The following is a 16,681-nucleotide window of genomic DNA, read 5'->3' as shown; positions in this document are numbered from 1 at the left end:
GTGTAGTATGACCACAGAAAGAAGTTGAGATGGCAAAGAAACACAGCCATGTGGAGACATTTGAGCAGGCACTGGGAATTAAATGTGCTATGTACCAGGTTCCAGCAAGACCTCATAAAAAACTTATGTACTTTTATAACCATTCCTGTTTGAGGAACATGTACTCATCTTGTTAACAGCTGCACTGACAGACTGTGAGAGATGACAAGAATTTAACTTCCTTAGTCTCAGGAAATCAAAGGCAGAGAGAAGAAAATAAGATATATGTAAACATCTCAAAAAGGTAGTTGTGCAGGGAGAACTTTTTAAACTAACGGGCAATGTTAGCACAAAACACAATAGTAATAAAGTGGACAGGAATAAATGGAGGCGAGAAATTAGAAGAGGAGGATTATATGATACCATGTCAAAACAGCAGGAACCAGGAATCATTGGCCCACGAGGCCCCTTCCAGTCCTACTTCCAGGGGTTTTTCATTATTGAAGGTTTTATACTTTCACATCTCAAGAGTATAAGTTTTCAAACTGCCATGGGGAAGTTCTAGAAACTCACATTTATTAATAGCTTTATCGCTGATATGACACTATAAATAAATTAATAATTGTGAATCTGCTGAGAATTCTCTAGCAATCATCCCTTGCCAAGCAGAGAAAGAATCAATTATCAGTAACTCATGTTCTTTAACATGATGGAAGAAAACAGAAATCTGCATTAACAGAATGGTATAAATTTTTGCTTTGTTCCTGTTATTTTTTAATTATTAGAAAAACCTTCTTTGAAACACTCTAAGGTACACACTCAAGTCATCCTAAAGCATTTGTGATTATATTTTAATAGCATATTAAGAGCACATTTGGGTTGTTTTGTTTGTCTGGGGGTTTTTTGGTTGGTTTTTTTTTTTTTTTTGAGATTTCTATTCTTCATGTGGCCAGAATCAGAATTACTCTTGTGGGGCTCATTTCCCACACTTTCATACAGATCATTGGAAGGACCAGAAAACAGCACCTGAAAATCTTTCCTTGAACTTTTCTCTCTGGTTTCTGTGCTACACACAGATGATTTTTGTTTCACACAGTGCAGTAAGAACAACAGCTTGTTATATTTGTAGTCACTACTCATCAGACACAAATGTTTGTGTGAGCTGTCCTCAAACTTGTTAACAAATCAATTCAACCCCTTACCTCACTGACAAGCTTGTTAACACTTTGGGCTTGTTTAAGGGCTAAGTTTTCTTCAGCCGTTAGGGAGTGAAAGTGAGCAGCACCTTTCATCTTGGAAAGATCTTTCTTGTATTTTATCTGAAAAGAAGTAAGGAAAATTGTAAAACAGATGCCTATCGTTTCATTATTACTATTTAGATTGGCTTCATGAGTCAGGATAAGATTTTTCTTATTCTTGCTTTGATAAGTAAATGGAATTTACTAAGCTGAACCACTGCAAGTACTTACCTCCTGAAAGAAGCCAAATATAACCCTGCAGTCTTACTAATCCCTGTCAAGATACTTTACTAGAGGGCATTTTTTAATCCTCTTTTTATGTAGCTTGAACAGTACTGGTTGTTGCTCATAGTTTGAACAGATAACTAGCAGATTCTTGGCTAATGACTACTTGGAGCCTGGCTGTTTTTCTATTACTTAAGCTAATTCTCAGTATTTCAATTTTAGACTTCTAGTCAGAGAATTACAGATGTTCATCAAACGCCCTGCAAATTTTTCCTTTTGTAGAAACCAGTTTTTTTAAAAAGCTGCATCTCCTTGCCCTTTCAGTGTTTTTAGGGTATTTGTATTTCTCTACCAAATCAAGATTGAAATAAGGGACTTGTTAATTTAATTTATACATCAGATTATTGACTTAAATTGGGCTCGGATGGGTGAAAAGAGGTAGCACTTATATTGGTCTTTTGTCAGCAAAACCCCTGTTGGGAATATATTTCAATATTTCTTGCATATGAGGAGAAGTTTATGCTCTACATCTTATGTTACTGCTTCTAAAACTGGATTCATAATGTAAAAAATGAAAAATTGTTTTATGTGTGCTGAAATGCAAGATGTTTGGGGTTTTTATTTTCCAAGCTTGCACACAGTTTCTCAGGTTTTAAAGATATAAGGCAGCTTGATAAGAATTCTAGTGTGCAAATGTTAGTGCTGTGAATCAATCCTCCACCACACTCCAGGTATTATGAATTAATAAGGAAACTACTGACTATTAGCATTTTGGAAACCTATGAAGCTACCATCTTTATCTCCAAAGGTTAAAAATTTCATTTTTAAACAAGGGAGCACTGAGTTTGTCTTCAAAATAGGAACTGGTCATAGAAGACTTGAGGTTTTTTATATTCTCCTAGTCATAAGCTAGGGTAACAGAACATGACTGATCCTTCCACTCTAGTTTACTGCTCATGTCTAGTCCAGGCTAATACAAGCTGAAAGACTCAACCATCTGTTAGCTCCCCAGAAAACAGACTGAGCTCATCAGCTCAGACAGCCCCGTGGGGGACAGGTGTCCACACTACAAAGGTTGTCACTCACAGGAACCTTCAGAGCAGTCACAGGCTAGTGACCTACAGACTGACCCATTGTTTGTCACTGCCAGAAACAGTCTCCTAAGCCAGGACTGAGGCTCTTTAATGGATGGGCTGTGTGCAAGAATCACACACTGCCACCTTTTCACCGAGTCTCTAGTTTACCACCCAAAAGTAAAAATCCCCAGTCTAGAAATAAGCTCACTTTTGTGAAGTGACAATGTCATACTCTATGGTTTCTTTTCCTCCATATGACTTGCTTTCTGCTAGAGGCATGATACATCAAAATATCAAAACCAGTACAGTTCATTCATCTTCTATTTATTCACTACTGGGAATACCACAGTAGTCCACAGGATGATTAAGGCAGTTGAAGGTTTCATTAATAATACAGGTGAAGATTTGCCAGGAGGGTTAACCTAACAGTAGGCATCCCCATTAGTTGCTACATCCATCTCCTCTCTCATGCAACTTGGAGCTGTGCCCCCTTCTATTAATGGGTATTATTAATCCCCTGAGCCATCCAGTTCCCAGCAATGCAGGAAAATGTCATTTTTGTTTACTTCTCAAGTGTAATTTTAGCATTCTCCTCCCAGGCACTGCTCTGACAAACTGCTGTTTTTAATTGTTTATGAATTGTATTGATTCAGGTTTCATACTTACATCACTTGCCAATTCATTTGCTTTCTTGGCATTTTGATAAGCTGGAGTGATCATAGCAGGAAAGCTTCCTTTCCCTCTGCGTTCTTCAAATTCATCCATATATCCCTGAAGAAAATTCATACTGTTTACTCATCATACATGAGCAGATTCTACAAAGCCCTGTAGTCCTTGTTAGTAGGAAGGTTCATTGCTTCAATTTTTTTAATGAAAAGCATAATAAAATTATCAAATGTAAGAATAAAATGATCTTTTAAATTGGGTACACTTGTAAAATTAGCTGTGCTGCATGCAAGAGAAAGTTAAGTAGCTATTAGCTGTGGTCAAGACAGGCATTCAAGTATACAATGACATCCTTCTAATCTCACCTCATTTCTTACAGACATTATATCTATTTGCCTCTCTGTGTCAATATAAGTTTGCCTGCAATATTATAAAAACATCTAATTGTTTGGGGCAGCCAGAAGATGTGCTTAAACTCAAAAAGATTGATGTAGGGTCAGCCTTCCTCTGGAGTTTTACAGAAGTTTCTTGATCTTTACGTGGCCATTTTTCACATCATAACTGACCCAAAATAACACTTCTCTAATGCAGTGATATGTTTTGAGGAGGGATTAATTAATGGAGCAGAAATACCTAGATATTAAAATGGCAAAGTCCTTAGAAAATAAAATAACTAATCATTGTGGAATTAATACTCTTAAATCTATCTATAGATAAGTTTTTGTGTAAATGTTTGACAGTTTGAAAACCCTTTTGATAATTTAGTAAGAAAATTTTGGAGGTTTTTTCAAAATAGTAGTGCCCAATGGCCATCTCAAAGCTTTCTATGGCAAGATCTATGGGCTAAATACAGTAAATATACAAACAAGATACAGTGCCATCTCTGCAATATTTTGTAAATTCTTATAGTAAAGAGGAAATTTAAGTGAAAATAGAATGTGTAGCCTGTCAAGAATGTCCTGGAGAGCACAGATAGGAAGGACTATAAATATTTGGGATATCTGTTTTGTGAGTTCTCAGTGCAAAACAATCCATTGCAGGTCATTCTGTGCACCATCAATGTCACATGGTAAGATAGGTCATACCATAAGTTTGTGAACAATATAAGTAATAAATAACTATCACATCTAAATTATTCTGTGAACAGGCACAGAAAGTACAAAATATCTTTGACTAATCAGCTGAGTTAGTTTTTCAAAATACCATTTATGAATTTGAATTCTTCAGACTAACCTGTCTTCTTCTTACTTTCTCAAATAAATTTTTATATAATTTCTAACATTGTTCATATCACCAAACACTACTTGCAATGTTCCAGAAAATTATTTTAGCCACTTCTAAGATTTTTAAACACACACAAAACAGGTGTTCAGCACACAGGAATTTTACAGTAAAGTTCCTTGGATTGTCTCATGTTATATATACATCTCTATCTGTATGACACACACTCATGATCTCAACAGTTAGAAATCTAATCCCTTTGCCCATCATAGGTCAGGATTTACGCAGAAAGATTCATTAATTTCAGTGACTCTGTGTTATTTCACTAATAATATCAGTATCCAATCTATGAAGATTAAAACTCAAATTGAATTTGAAGTCTGTGACTGAAGTTTCAAAGACATTTTCAAAGAAAAAAAACTTAAATTAATTCTAAAGACAGAAGCATGCTAATGCTTGAAAATGTAATTAGTGCCTTCTCAAATTAACTTTATTTGTTTATTCTTATTAAAACTTGTAGTAGTTCAAAAGACAGAAACTAATTGAAGGCTTTATTGCTACAATTCTAAACTCAGATTCTTAAGGATGGTTTTCTTTTCACAGACTACTAGATGCAGATTTGGACAGATGGCAAGAAATGTAAAATTCCAAATGTTTTAGGATAATACAGTCCCTGTATTCTCCAAAGTATATGGACCTACTGAGGAGCTAGAACAAAAGAAACTAAGATAACTGTATAGTTTTCTTTATACAAGAACACTATTTAATTCCTTTCCAATTCCCTTTACTGCATTAAGTTGTATTTAGCTGTGCTATTTCACTAACTTAATTGGAATAGAACTTTGCAAGCATTTTGGGAGACTGCAAAACCAATTGTATTCCCTTAAAAATGGAACAAAAGCAAATCAAATGCCTCAGACCAAAACAGAACCAAAGCTTATTTGGTTCCACAAATACAAAACTACAGCTTGTCAGGCTCAAAATATCCTTTTTTCAGAAGAGCTGAAATATAAGAAGTTCAGTGTCACTCACACATATTTAGAGCTGCAAAGCCCTTAAGATTTGTAAAACTGCTGGCAGGGAAAAGACACTCAGCTATCTACTAATTTTCTACCATTTCATGACCCTTTCACTTTTCTCATGACCCAATTCACATTTTCTTACTCATAGAATGGGAATATTTCCCCAAGTAAACCCATTTCAGTGTGATGTTACAACACCACAGTAGAAATGTATAGTGCATACATGCACCCAGACAAAATTTGCCAAGGTAAAGCTCACCTTTTGGAATGACTCTACCACAAGGGTCATGAAGTAGCAGTGCATGCACCTTGTGGTTTCATTTTTGAGTGCCAATGCCAAATATATTACACATGAGGAGCATGGTGCTGTTGCATCCCACGCTTTCCTTTGAGACCTCATTTTCTCTTAGAGGAACCAAAGTTAAAATAGGTCTCCCTGCAGCTTCTAAAGTCTTGAGCAATCAGCTATAGAAACGATCCAGACCAGCTTGGTTATCTTTTGGATGTTGCATACCTGGCCATATTGATCTATATTTTCTCTTGCAGAAGTAACATCTGTTCCAGCTGTATGACTGGCTTTTCCCTTGATCTCTTTTTCATATCTTTGATGATACTTTACCTAACAGGAAAAAAGGAAACAAATAGTCTGGATGAGTTTAGTCTGGAACACAGATGCTGCATAATAAATGACATGCACATATTGTCAATAAAGGATTGTCAAAATTCCCATTGTCACCCATCTACACAAGTCAAATATGCCACTTGAAGATATAAAAACAAAACTAGTGGTGCCCTTTTTAATAATGCAGTAGGAACATGGGATTTGCCATTTCCACCCAGACCATTATTTCAATGTATTCAACACCACCTACTTGTCAGTGGTTAATCCCTGATGCTCCAGAAGTTTGAAAAGATAGAATTGATTGTAATGTACATTCATGGTTACCACAGAGCACTTTTTTAGCACAGGGTCACTTGAACACCATCAATAAATGGTTTTGTTTCTGAAAGATGCTGATCTTCCCAGTGATCAAGTGAATTTTAGGCCACCAACCTTTAAGTTTAGAGCAAGATTTGCACTACCTTTCCTGAAGTCAAAATAATGCCTGTAACCTGATGCTGCCCTTTAATCACCATTTGTGTGTGCTGACAAAAATGAAGGGTTTTCCACAGATCAAAGGCAACCAAAAACATTTAATTTTTTTCGACAGTTGCTTTTGCCTTCAAAATTACAGATCTCCTCTTGTTTTCCTCAATGACTTTTAATAATATTTTAAATTCACTTCCACTGAGTTAGCACAATATGTTATCTTCTCCAACAAAAAGAGTCTCTCTTTCAGTTTCCAGTAACAAAACACAATTAACTGTACATTTTGAAGCAATACTGATGTCCTTTTACAATGCTGTTTAGAGAGTACAGGAGTGTTGTGGTTTTGTTATGATTGGAAAGAAAAAGAAAGCCATTAGAGATCAGCATACCAAAGAGTTTTTTAGAAAATCAGTATGCAACCATAAGGAGATTAAATTGAGTGGAGTAGAAAGCTGTATTTTATAAATCTATAGCTACATCACATGTTTGTGTGTGTGTGTACTTATGTCATGTGCTTGTGTGAAGGTGGTATTCTTGAGTTCATCTTCAAGCCTCATCCTGCAACAGCACAAAAGCAGGAATAGGAGAATGAAAAGTAAGGATCCACTCAGAGTATAGAGAGCCCTGGCAAAGCAGAGCTCTGCAAACACAGCCCTCCTCTCATACGAGGTCACCCAGAAATATTGTGGCTGTGCAAAAGAGCTGAACTTCAGACCTTCTAACTCATACTGAGTTGGGCAGAACAAAATCAAAGAGCTCCAGCTGACTCCTTATTGTTGTTCTTTTCAGTTGCATGCAACATGAGACTGGCTGGGTAAAGGGGGTGTTTTTGCCCACAAAAATCCAGAGTGTTGATTCACAAATGCTTCATTTTCTTTGTGCATAAACCTCAACTTTGTCTCTGCAAGAAGAGACAATCACTGGAAAATCTGTGTATGAAGCACACTGCTAGCATAAGTGCTAGCAGTAATGCTCATGGATTTAATGCTTTAATCCAAAATTCGTGTGACAATTTATGATTTTATTCCCCAAAAGAGCCTTTGCTTTTGACACTTACATCACTGGCTAGTTCGTTTGCTCTCTTGGCTATTTGATAAGCTGGAGTGATCATAGCAGGAAAGCTGCCTTTCCCTTTCCGTTCTTCAAAGTCTTCTGTATATTTCAACTGCAAAAATTCAAGACAGTTCAGGGGCAATTAGATCAAATGTATCTTGATTACACACATAATCAATTCTCAGAGTTGCCAAGTCAGGCATTCAATGGCTGTCATCTGCCAAAAGGGGATGAACCATGAAGTCTGAATCTTTGCAATGTAGTCTTTTAACTACACGATCACGTATATTCTGCATGACCCCTTTGTCTCATTCAGGGTACAAGATGAATGACAGTTGTTTAAAGAAAATACTGAAGGTGTCTGCAAGATGCCTGCTCTATTTATATGAGATTCAGGCATCTTCTTTCTTTACTTTGCATGGCACCCAGTTGTTGGGAAAAGAACAGCCTAGCTCTGTGCCTTCAGTGCTGGCTGCCACCTAGTCCCTAAAATGGCCTAGAACTGAATATGGTCTTTGTAGCTGGAAGTATTAAACACTTAATGGTAAAATGACCTTGCCTTTAAAATATTAATTTTTTACTTTTCTTCATGTTCATATTTTTAAGTGATTTCTAAATATCCTAAGAACCACTTGAAGAGTCAGAAAGAGGCCAATGTATTTTGTTTCACTTACATCACTTGAAAGCTGTGATCCAGCCCTTGCATGGAGTATATCTGGAGTGTCTACAACAGATGTGAACTTTGAAACTCTCTCTTCGTGTCCACGCTTATATTCTATCTGAAGAGGAAAATACATAAATCCATGTTAAAAACAATAAGCAGTAAAAATCTATTTCCTATCAGCAAGCTTCAAGAGAAAATAAGCAACAGCACCCATGGCACTCTCCATTGTACAGTCAAGCTATCAGTATAATTAGTCCCAATTTCCTAACAGTGAATACTAGAAACAGACAGAAACGGACCCAGATAATCAAATTTTCAAAGTATACTAGATCAGTGTGAACCACACATTTGATTAAAATATCATGAGAATAATCACTAATGTCCCAAGATCATACTGCAATGACAATGCAGACACTGTTTGCAGGAAACGATGCAATACTTTAAGATCATTTCTGCAGGATTTACTTTTACTTGATCTTTTTCAGTTAAATTGTTACTTTTATGAATCAGCAATTTTCTGTGCATGCATTTAAGTGGCTTGTATATTACATCATTTCAATATTACCACTATTTAATTTCAAATAATAAAGAGGAAAAAATTCTAATGTAAATAATTAGATTCATAAAGCCATCATGTAAAAAAGTTAATTAAATTAACATTTTAGAGTGAGTCACAATATTTTTCAGGTTGTGAAAAATTACACCAAAAGTTGCCTCATTTTTTAGGAAATATCTACATGATTGTCTTCCCAGGCCCAGTAATTTTTCATGCCTGTTTTCTGCATTATGTCAAAATTTTCTCACTTTGTAGAATTAACAGGACAACAAATATTCATCATAGAACCTAATGTCTGAAGTGAATGGCCTGAACTCAGGAATGTCCAGCTTCAGAAGTCTAAAATATAATTTAAAAACCCTGTGACTTACATCGCTGCTTAGTTGGGTGGCTCTCTTAGCAACCTGATAACCTGGAGTGATCATAGCAGGAAAGCTGCCTTTGCCTCTCCGTGGCTCATATTCTTCTGTATACTGAAACTAGAAAATGAAATTGTTTTGCTTTTACAGAAAAACCCACCATACTTTAATGTGATTCCTCTTTTAATGCCTGCTTCCTAAAGGTGTATATTGCTTTATTTAAAACTAATCAAATTAAAGAATTTACCTTTTTAAGTTTTTTAGGTAAAACTATTTCCTACATACAACAGAAAATATTTCCCATTCATATCAGTTATCCACTGTTAATTGGCTGTGTTGACTGGGGCAGTAACCCATTGCATGGACATAGACAATCAGTCATAATTCAGAAGTGATTTTCATCAGTCATGAAAGGTCTAGTCTATGAAAAACAAGACTTTTTTCCATCATGAATTCTGCTTTACTGAGAGAAACAGCACTGCTTGCTGGATCAGGTCACCTCAGTTTGGTCCGTAGTTCAAATGCTTCTCAATTACATAAATATATAAATGTATGATACCTAGGATGGGCAATAGAACTGTTATGTGGCTTTAATCACTTCCATGGTTCAGTATCATTGACAAAAGTAAATGCGTCAGTCTCTCCTATGGTAACATCTTACCTAAGATTAGAGTGTAGACACTCCAGATATATCTCATGCAAAGGCTGGTGGTGAATCTTACCAACGGTTGACTTTGATGCATTTTTTAAGTCTTCGGGATATGATAGACCACGAAAACAAAGCTATTCCAAATATCAGTCCACTTACATCACTCAGAGTCTTCTGTGCCTGTGTTATCTTCACCATCTCAGGATCTGGGATGGTTCCTGAGTACCACGATTTTCCTCCCTCATAGGCAGCATAGTAAGCATTCTACAAAAACAAAATTATATAACTGCCAATCTTCACCCTTGTTTTAATACTCACACAGCTCATCTGACTGAAAAAAAAAGGAAACACAGACAATGGTGTGGAAGCAAAGATCACTTGCTGTGAAGCCCCAGCGCCAGTAGAGAGAAGGCACACAGAGTGTGGCTGTACATGCAGCAGTTAAAACAGTTACCTGTATTGATACCCTCTTCCTTCCTCCCCTTCTGATTCTTGCATCCTAAACTATAATCGAGCCATGTTGTCTTGAAAAGTTTAGCCAAATGAGAAGCAATGGGGTTTTTTAGCACTGAAATGGTGTGACTAAGCCCCTAATAATGAGGACTGCCAATCCTTGATCTCCTGCAGACTAGTGGCTTGGAGACTTGAGGGATATTTCTTACCTGGGTAGCCAGTTGCTGTGCTTTATAGACACCTTCAATTTCTCTGGACCTTACATCCCATTGAAAGACTGATTTGATTTGTTCACCCTCTTCTCGGTACTTTATCTGAAAAAAAAAAAAAAGCCTTGTATTAGTAGTTTCTCAGTACATATGAAGAGTCATCCCCTTCAGAGAACAAGAGAGACAAACAAGGTGAAGATTGCGTTTAGCCCCAAGGGCAAAACTCTGCTTTCTAGTCCACACCCAGCTTCTACCTAAGATTCCTGCTAATATTGGAAAGCTTCTGTGAATGAGCAGTGTATTGTACCTGAAATCTGGTATGACATTCTGAAAGGATAATTTGATATTTAGATAATACTTCTGGGGGAAATAATCTATGAGAATAATCCAAGAAGAGATTTTAAGGAGGACACGCCAATGTAGCATTAGATGAAAGAACTATTACCAGGTAAGCAATATTCCACTCTCCTATTTCCCTACACAGTGTTTTCAAAGTATCCTAACTGTGTATATGTAAATGACTGCTGTATTTAGTCCTGGGGCATTATTTTCCTACTGCCACTTTTATCATGATAGCATATAGAAATCCAACTAAAATCACAGCTCTGTATTAGAACTCACTCTTCAGATGTGAAAACCCAAAGAGTACAAAATTAAACTGACTGGACAGAAATATTATAGAGCATATGTACAATTATTCCCACTTATAAATAAAGCACAGAGGTACAGAGAGCTAAATGATTCATCTGCTCACACAGAAATTCTGTGTTGAGGGAGTGAGTAAAATTTTTATCTCTGCATTCGAGTTGACATCTCAACATAAGACTTAAGTGAGAACATCGTGTTAAGATTGAAGAAACGTTCTGCAGCAGAAATAACCTTACATATAAAAAACCAACAAACTCCAGTAGCTAATGAAACCTTTTCCCAAGTTATCATTATTTTATGCATTAGTGTGAAAAAGTTTTCCTGCTCACAGAATTTCTACAGCACTGCCTATAAGTAGGCACTGCAGAATCAGCGTATTTTTTTACTCTTAGCGATTTTCTTTCTGGAACAGAACCTCATGTGATTGAAAAGGACAGAAGTTGCTTTAGGTGTATAGAACAAGGGAAAGTGATCTTTGAGCTATAATTTTTCTGCCTGGTATATTCACATGCACTAGAAGTATCAGGCTCATATCACTGCCTAAAACCAGAAATAGAACCTGCAGTAATCCCAGTCTCATTCCTGACCAGATCCGTCACACACAGTTTAAAGTGTGATAGTCACTGCTGGAAGAGTTATGGCCCATGATACTGCAAAAACTGATGCTTAAGAATTGCTGTAAAAATGACAAAAGATACAGCATCTGATGAAGGCTATTAACGTGCATAAAGTTTTTACAGCTAACACAGGACATCAGAATGAATTTAGCATGCTGTAATCTAAGAAATGCAATTGAATGATGGCTAATCACACCAAAACACATTGCTTTGCCTGGTAAATACATTCACAAAATGAACAATACCATTTGAGAATATAAAAAGATGTGGCATTCAAGAAAATACCATTACACAGGAAATTGAGATATCTATCTGCTATTGGCCGTTCCTGAATTTTTAATTTCATTTAATTCTTAGAAATGCCTGTTTGAAGCTGCCGCGCCTGGAGGGAAACAATTTGGGAGATGCAGGAATGGGGTTCGGGTGGGCCCTGAGCGCCCCTGGCGGTCGGACGGGGCACAGCAGCCCAGGAAGACGGATGGGATGGATGTGGCTGAGAGGGCGCGGGAAGCGTTTCATCCAGCCAAGCACCTCCAGAAAAAAGATCCCTGGACTTCTTGTTTCCCTCCTCAGGTTTGACAGAAATCCTTCCCAAAGCATTTGTGAGAATTTTGGCCTATGTCCCATCTAAATATAATTTATTTGTTGTTTTGTATCCGTTTCTGAAGAGATCACAAAGCAAGTAGGTAGTTCTTGTTTCCAAAGGCTGTGTAGCCCCCACTAGTCACAAAGTTTACACAGTTCTGGGCAGTTTGTGCAATAGAGATTCTCAGATATGGGAGGCGAGAAGCTCCTCTCCATATTTCCTTCTGAAGGGAGAAGGACATTCAACTCTAACCTTTCTTTTCTCATGAGTAATCACATTTTAAAAAATTATGATTCAAACCCAGCTGGGATCTTACTGTTCAAAAAGAACACAGAGGGGTAAGTAAAAATCAAATATCTGTATTTATAAAGCAAGACACATTATCACAATGTAGAACAAAGACTAACACATTTGACCCTCAAGGTTCTTACCTCACTTACAATTTCCGACAGTTTTTTTGCATTCATATTTATTGGTGTGTCAAATACACTTGTGAACGCATTGTTTTTTGGGTTATGCCTAAAAAATGGAAAGTGTAAAAGGATATGAGGAATGTACCAGGCAGCCCACAAGAAAGGTTCCCTTTGAGCACTCAAAAACACAATACCAGCCTCCACCCCTCTATACATTACTTTTCCCCCACTTACACAGAGATCTCAGATTACATTCAAGTTATTATTGCATGGAGTAGGTGCCTAGAGCAAAATTAATTTTAATGATCGTCATATCAATGCTGTGTTTCTAATAACAAAAGAGAATAATAGAATAAAAAACAACTGTCATCTCTCCTTTTTCTGCTGACAAATTTGACAGGAATTGATCATTATAAAATAAAAACTTCCTAGAACAAACCAACTCAAAAATCTGCATTTTATACATTTTCTTTATGATTAGCTCAACCTTGTTAACTCTTAACCACTGATTTGGAAATCACTGAATTTTATGGTTTGATTTATTTTCTTCCCACAATAATTAAATGGAACTTAATTTGGCATCTTTTAACACTGGACAAATGAGGAAGCTTTATGTACAGTAACAAGTGTTTCCCATCATTTATGATTCACGAAAACGCAAATATATCCACCAAGGCACTAACAATACCTAATTTCACATCACACATAGGACCAGGCTGAGTCCAAATTGCGATGTTCTCTTACATGAAATGTAGTATTTTAATAAATTAAATAAATTACATTAATTAAAACTTTGTACTTAAAAAAAAAAGAAAATAAAAAGAAAAGGAAACACACTTACACTTGACAGTAAGGCTTTTTCTCATGGCTAACAAAGTTGTTTACTGTTAACATCATCTTGCATACTTCGCAGTGAAAACAGGCTTTATGCCATGTCTGGAAATACCACAAAACAGAAACCAAATAACATGATTTGTATTTCATTATTATTCTGCTAAGTTTTAAATCTCAGTTTTGATTCTTACCATTCATTTAATGAATCTGAAGAATTTTTTTCAAATATATACGTATTATTATTTCAGTTCTGAACCCAGGTATGAGTAAAGAACTTTTGGAACCGAGAGATTTACACTGTGTTTAAAGCCCCAATCTTTACATTTATTATAGTCCAAAATGATAAAGAAAGAGAACTGACCTGATCTATGCAGTTAATCTTCTCAGCAGGGTAAACCCCATAGCCACATCTAGCACACGGCTGCACATTCATCTTGAAATCCACAGAGTGAAAAATATATAGGTTTATACAAAAGGTTCAAAGAATATAAAAGTGACTTTTTGGCCTGTGCAAAGCACACTCTAGACACTCCAGTCAAGGCCTTTTGCTGTGGTCAATGGCTCCCATTAAAGCTCTGAATTGAAGTCTGTTGCTCCTTTTGCTGACCTTCTGTTTCAAAGTCAGCTGCAGGCTGGCTTTTAAAGCTGCCAGTTAGTAAGAGTGGTTATTTTGGCAACTGTGTCAGTGCGTAAGGGAGGGCAGCAATATCTTTCTCTAAATAGAAGAATGAACTCACAGAAACGAATCACAACTGTGTGAATGTTCAAGCCTGATCATTTAGTATTTCAGTTTTGTTGTCATAAGCCCAGGATGAAAAGTATAAACAGCAGTAGCAATTTATCATAGTTTCTCCTCACCCTGATATGCAAGTGACCTCACGGAGAACTACTGTGTATTTAGGAAGAGCCTCATAGTAGAAGGAGGTACCACCAGAGATACAGGCCAGAGATGGGTTTGGAGCTTCCTGGCCCTTTGGTGGATCCAGAAAAGGTACAGCACCATTGTCCCAGATGAGTCATTACTTTTTTCCCTTGGTGCCAGCTCAGTTTCACCTTGTACATTACAGGCAGCAGAGCAGAGCACACTCATTTCTCATATCTTTCTGTTTCATCAACCTGTCACTCCATCTTCAGGTGTAGGAGGATGCCCAGTGAAATGGGGAGAGCCTCTTATCTCAAATAGTTCTAAACATGATGGGTACAAATCCAAACTTCTATCTCCTACAGGAAAAACTTCAAAAAGGAACCATTTACTATTGCATAGAATGAACAAAGCAGCTGTTTAACAGTGTTCACAATGAGTAGGCTGGCACAGATCAGAATATAAAAATTCCTTCACCAAATAATGATAAGGAACGATTATGTCTGATATAACAATTCAAGCAAGCTATTAGGGTTGTGAAGTTGTTTCTCTGAGCAAAAGAAGCTATTAAATTCTACCAGCTACAAATGGTGAGGATTTGAGATTTACATCTCACCTAATCATAATACTTCCAGCTGCAGGGTTCCATAACCCTGGGACACAGCTAAGAGTTATCTCAATCAGAGTAAAAGTCTACTCCATCATCCATGCATCTGCACCACTTCCCGTGCCTGCAGCAGTCCTGGGATATTGCTAAGCACTTTCCTTTTCTATAAATTACAAACAATTCCATCAAAATAATTTCTGTCTAAACCTTCTGGGTATACTTAGAGAGCCTCCTATTCAACTCTTCATGGAGATATGCAGTTCTGCTTAACTTATTATTACTACTTTTACTGAATGCTGACAATGTACTGGCACAATGTACTGTCAGCAACTGGTGAGCTGAAAATAGAGTCTCTAATCTGAAGAGCCGTGGCACAAGGTCCTGAAAACACTTGAGGTCTTTCAAAGTAATTAATATCAGTACATAAACAGATGTATTTTCATTTTTAAAAATGCCCACAGAACACAATTTCTTGTATTAAAATGACTGCTGAGTTACCTCACATTATTCCTTTTGGGATCAAAAGTGATTTATGTTGACCAAGTTACATCACAATAATATTTATCCCACTCACACCTGTGAACCAAATTAGTTTGGAACTCTTCCAGCTCCCTTCTCACACAGCTTTGCATCTTGTCCCAGGCTGCCATTCTGTTTATGCAAGTGACCTATATTAGGGTCACAGTGGCCAGGCTGTCCCCTCTTTATTTAGTACCTGGCACACTACCAATTGTTGCCTCTTTGTGTTCATCTACTCTAAGAGTCACTATATTGTATATTTTCTAGACAGCCCCAGCTGTCTTCACACTAACTGAATCCATGCTAGAGCCCTTATCTCAGTTTAGCAAGAATAAAGATGTGTGCTCTGCTCCTGTCCCAGCATAGACAGTACATTGCTTAAGACCCTTCTGAAATGAGTTTGGAGAGGTGCTGAAAGCAAGACATCCCTGAACCAAACATAACATAAAGACTTGGCAACTACAGAACAAATACTTCATCCAGGAGTCACCTGAACAGTGATCATCTGGACAGGACTTCAGCATGGATCGTCAGTGTATACAGCCCATATGCACCCAGAGAGCATATTAGAGGTACCTGAAAGAAATAAGACCATGTGTTCCTTCCAAGAGGCCTTTCAGACAATTAGAAGCCCTTTTTTTCACAGATAAATATTATTTAATACAACAACTGTTTGTTTCTTTTCACTGTAACAGATACTATCAGCTTGACTGGGAGTCAGCAAATGAATTTTCCAAGTTCTTCTGCTTCTCCCAAGTTACAGCATATGCAACAGGAGAAGCGTGGTAAGACACAATGTCCTGTACAGCCACTGTCTTTGCCAGCCACACAGCTTCCCTCACACCCATTGTGCAGCAGCTCTCCTGGAGTCTGTTGAAGGTTTTCCTACTTCTGAGCACCTCAAAACTGTCCTGTTGCATGGTTTGTTCTTCACCACCATGGATTAAAACTGAGTTGCTAACAGAGAAGAGAGTTTATTGAAAAATAAGTATTGCATGGTCTCATTACACAGTGTGCACTGCATTTGATGATGCAAGGAATTAAATCACAAAACCAGTGCAAGTTTGTTATCTTGACAAATCTTAGCAAGACATTTTCTCTTCAGTTAAAAGCTCATTGTGGCTTTTTTCCTCCT

At 37.1% G+C, this 16,681-nt stretch overlaps 1 protein-coding gene across 2 annotated transcripts in view; it reads right to left on the bottom strand.

Annotated features, from left to right (window-relative positions):
* Positions 1-13,991, bottom strand: part of NRAP (nebulin related anchoring protein) — a 50,389-nt gene extending 36,398 nt beyond the window's left edge. For both annotated transcript variants that reach the window (XM_071563598.1, XM_071563599.1), the window contains exons 1-11: positions 13,920-13,991; positions 13,566-13,660; positions 12,743-12,830; positions 10,461-10,565; positions 9,958-10,062; positions 9,162-9,269; positions 8,245-8,349; positions 7,575-7,682; positions 5,942-6,046; positions 3,185-3,289; positions 1,182-1,298 (exon numbers count right to left, since the gene is read on the bottom strand). In XM_071563598.1, coding sequence (XP_071419699.1) covers positions 1,182-1,298; positions 3,185-3,289; positions 5,942-6,046; positions 7,575-7,682; positions 8,245-8,349; positions 9,162-9,269; positions 9,958-10,062; positions 10,461-10,565; positions 12,743-12,830; positions 13,566-13,660; positions 13,920-13,991 — 1,113 coding nt within the window. The remainder of the gene's footprint in view (positions 1-1,181; positions 1,299-3,184; positions 3,290-5,941; positions 6,047-7,574; positions 7,683-8,244; positions 8,350-9,161; positions 9,270-9,957; positions 10,063-10,460; positions 10,566-12,742; positions 12,831-13,565; positions 13,661-13,919) is intronic.
* Positions 13,992-16,681: the final 2,690 nt, after the last annotated feature.

The sequence above is a fragment of the Pithys albifrons genome, chromosome 9, assembly GCF_047495875.1.
Source record: "Pithys albifrons albifrons isolate INPA30051 chromosome 9, PitAlb_v1, whole genome shotgun sequence".
In the NCBI taxonomy this organism is placed as follows: domain Eukaryota; kingdom Metazoa; phylum Chordata; class Aves; order Passeriformes; family Thamnophilidae; genus Pithys; species Pithys albifrons.
The sequence above is the reverse complement of the archived record's forward strand: the minus strand, read 5'-3'. Positions and strand labels throughout refer to the sequence as shown.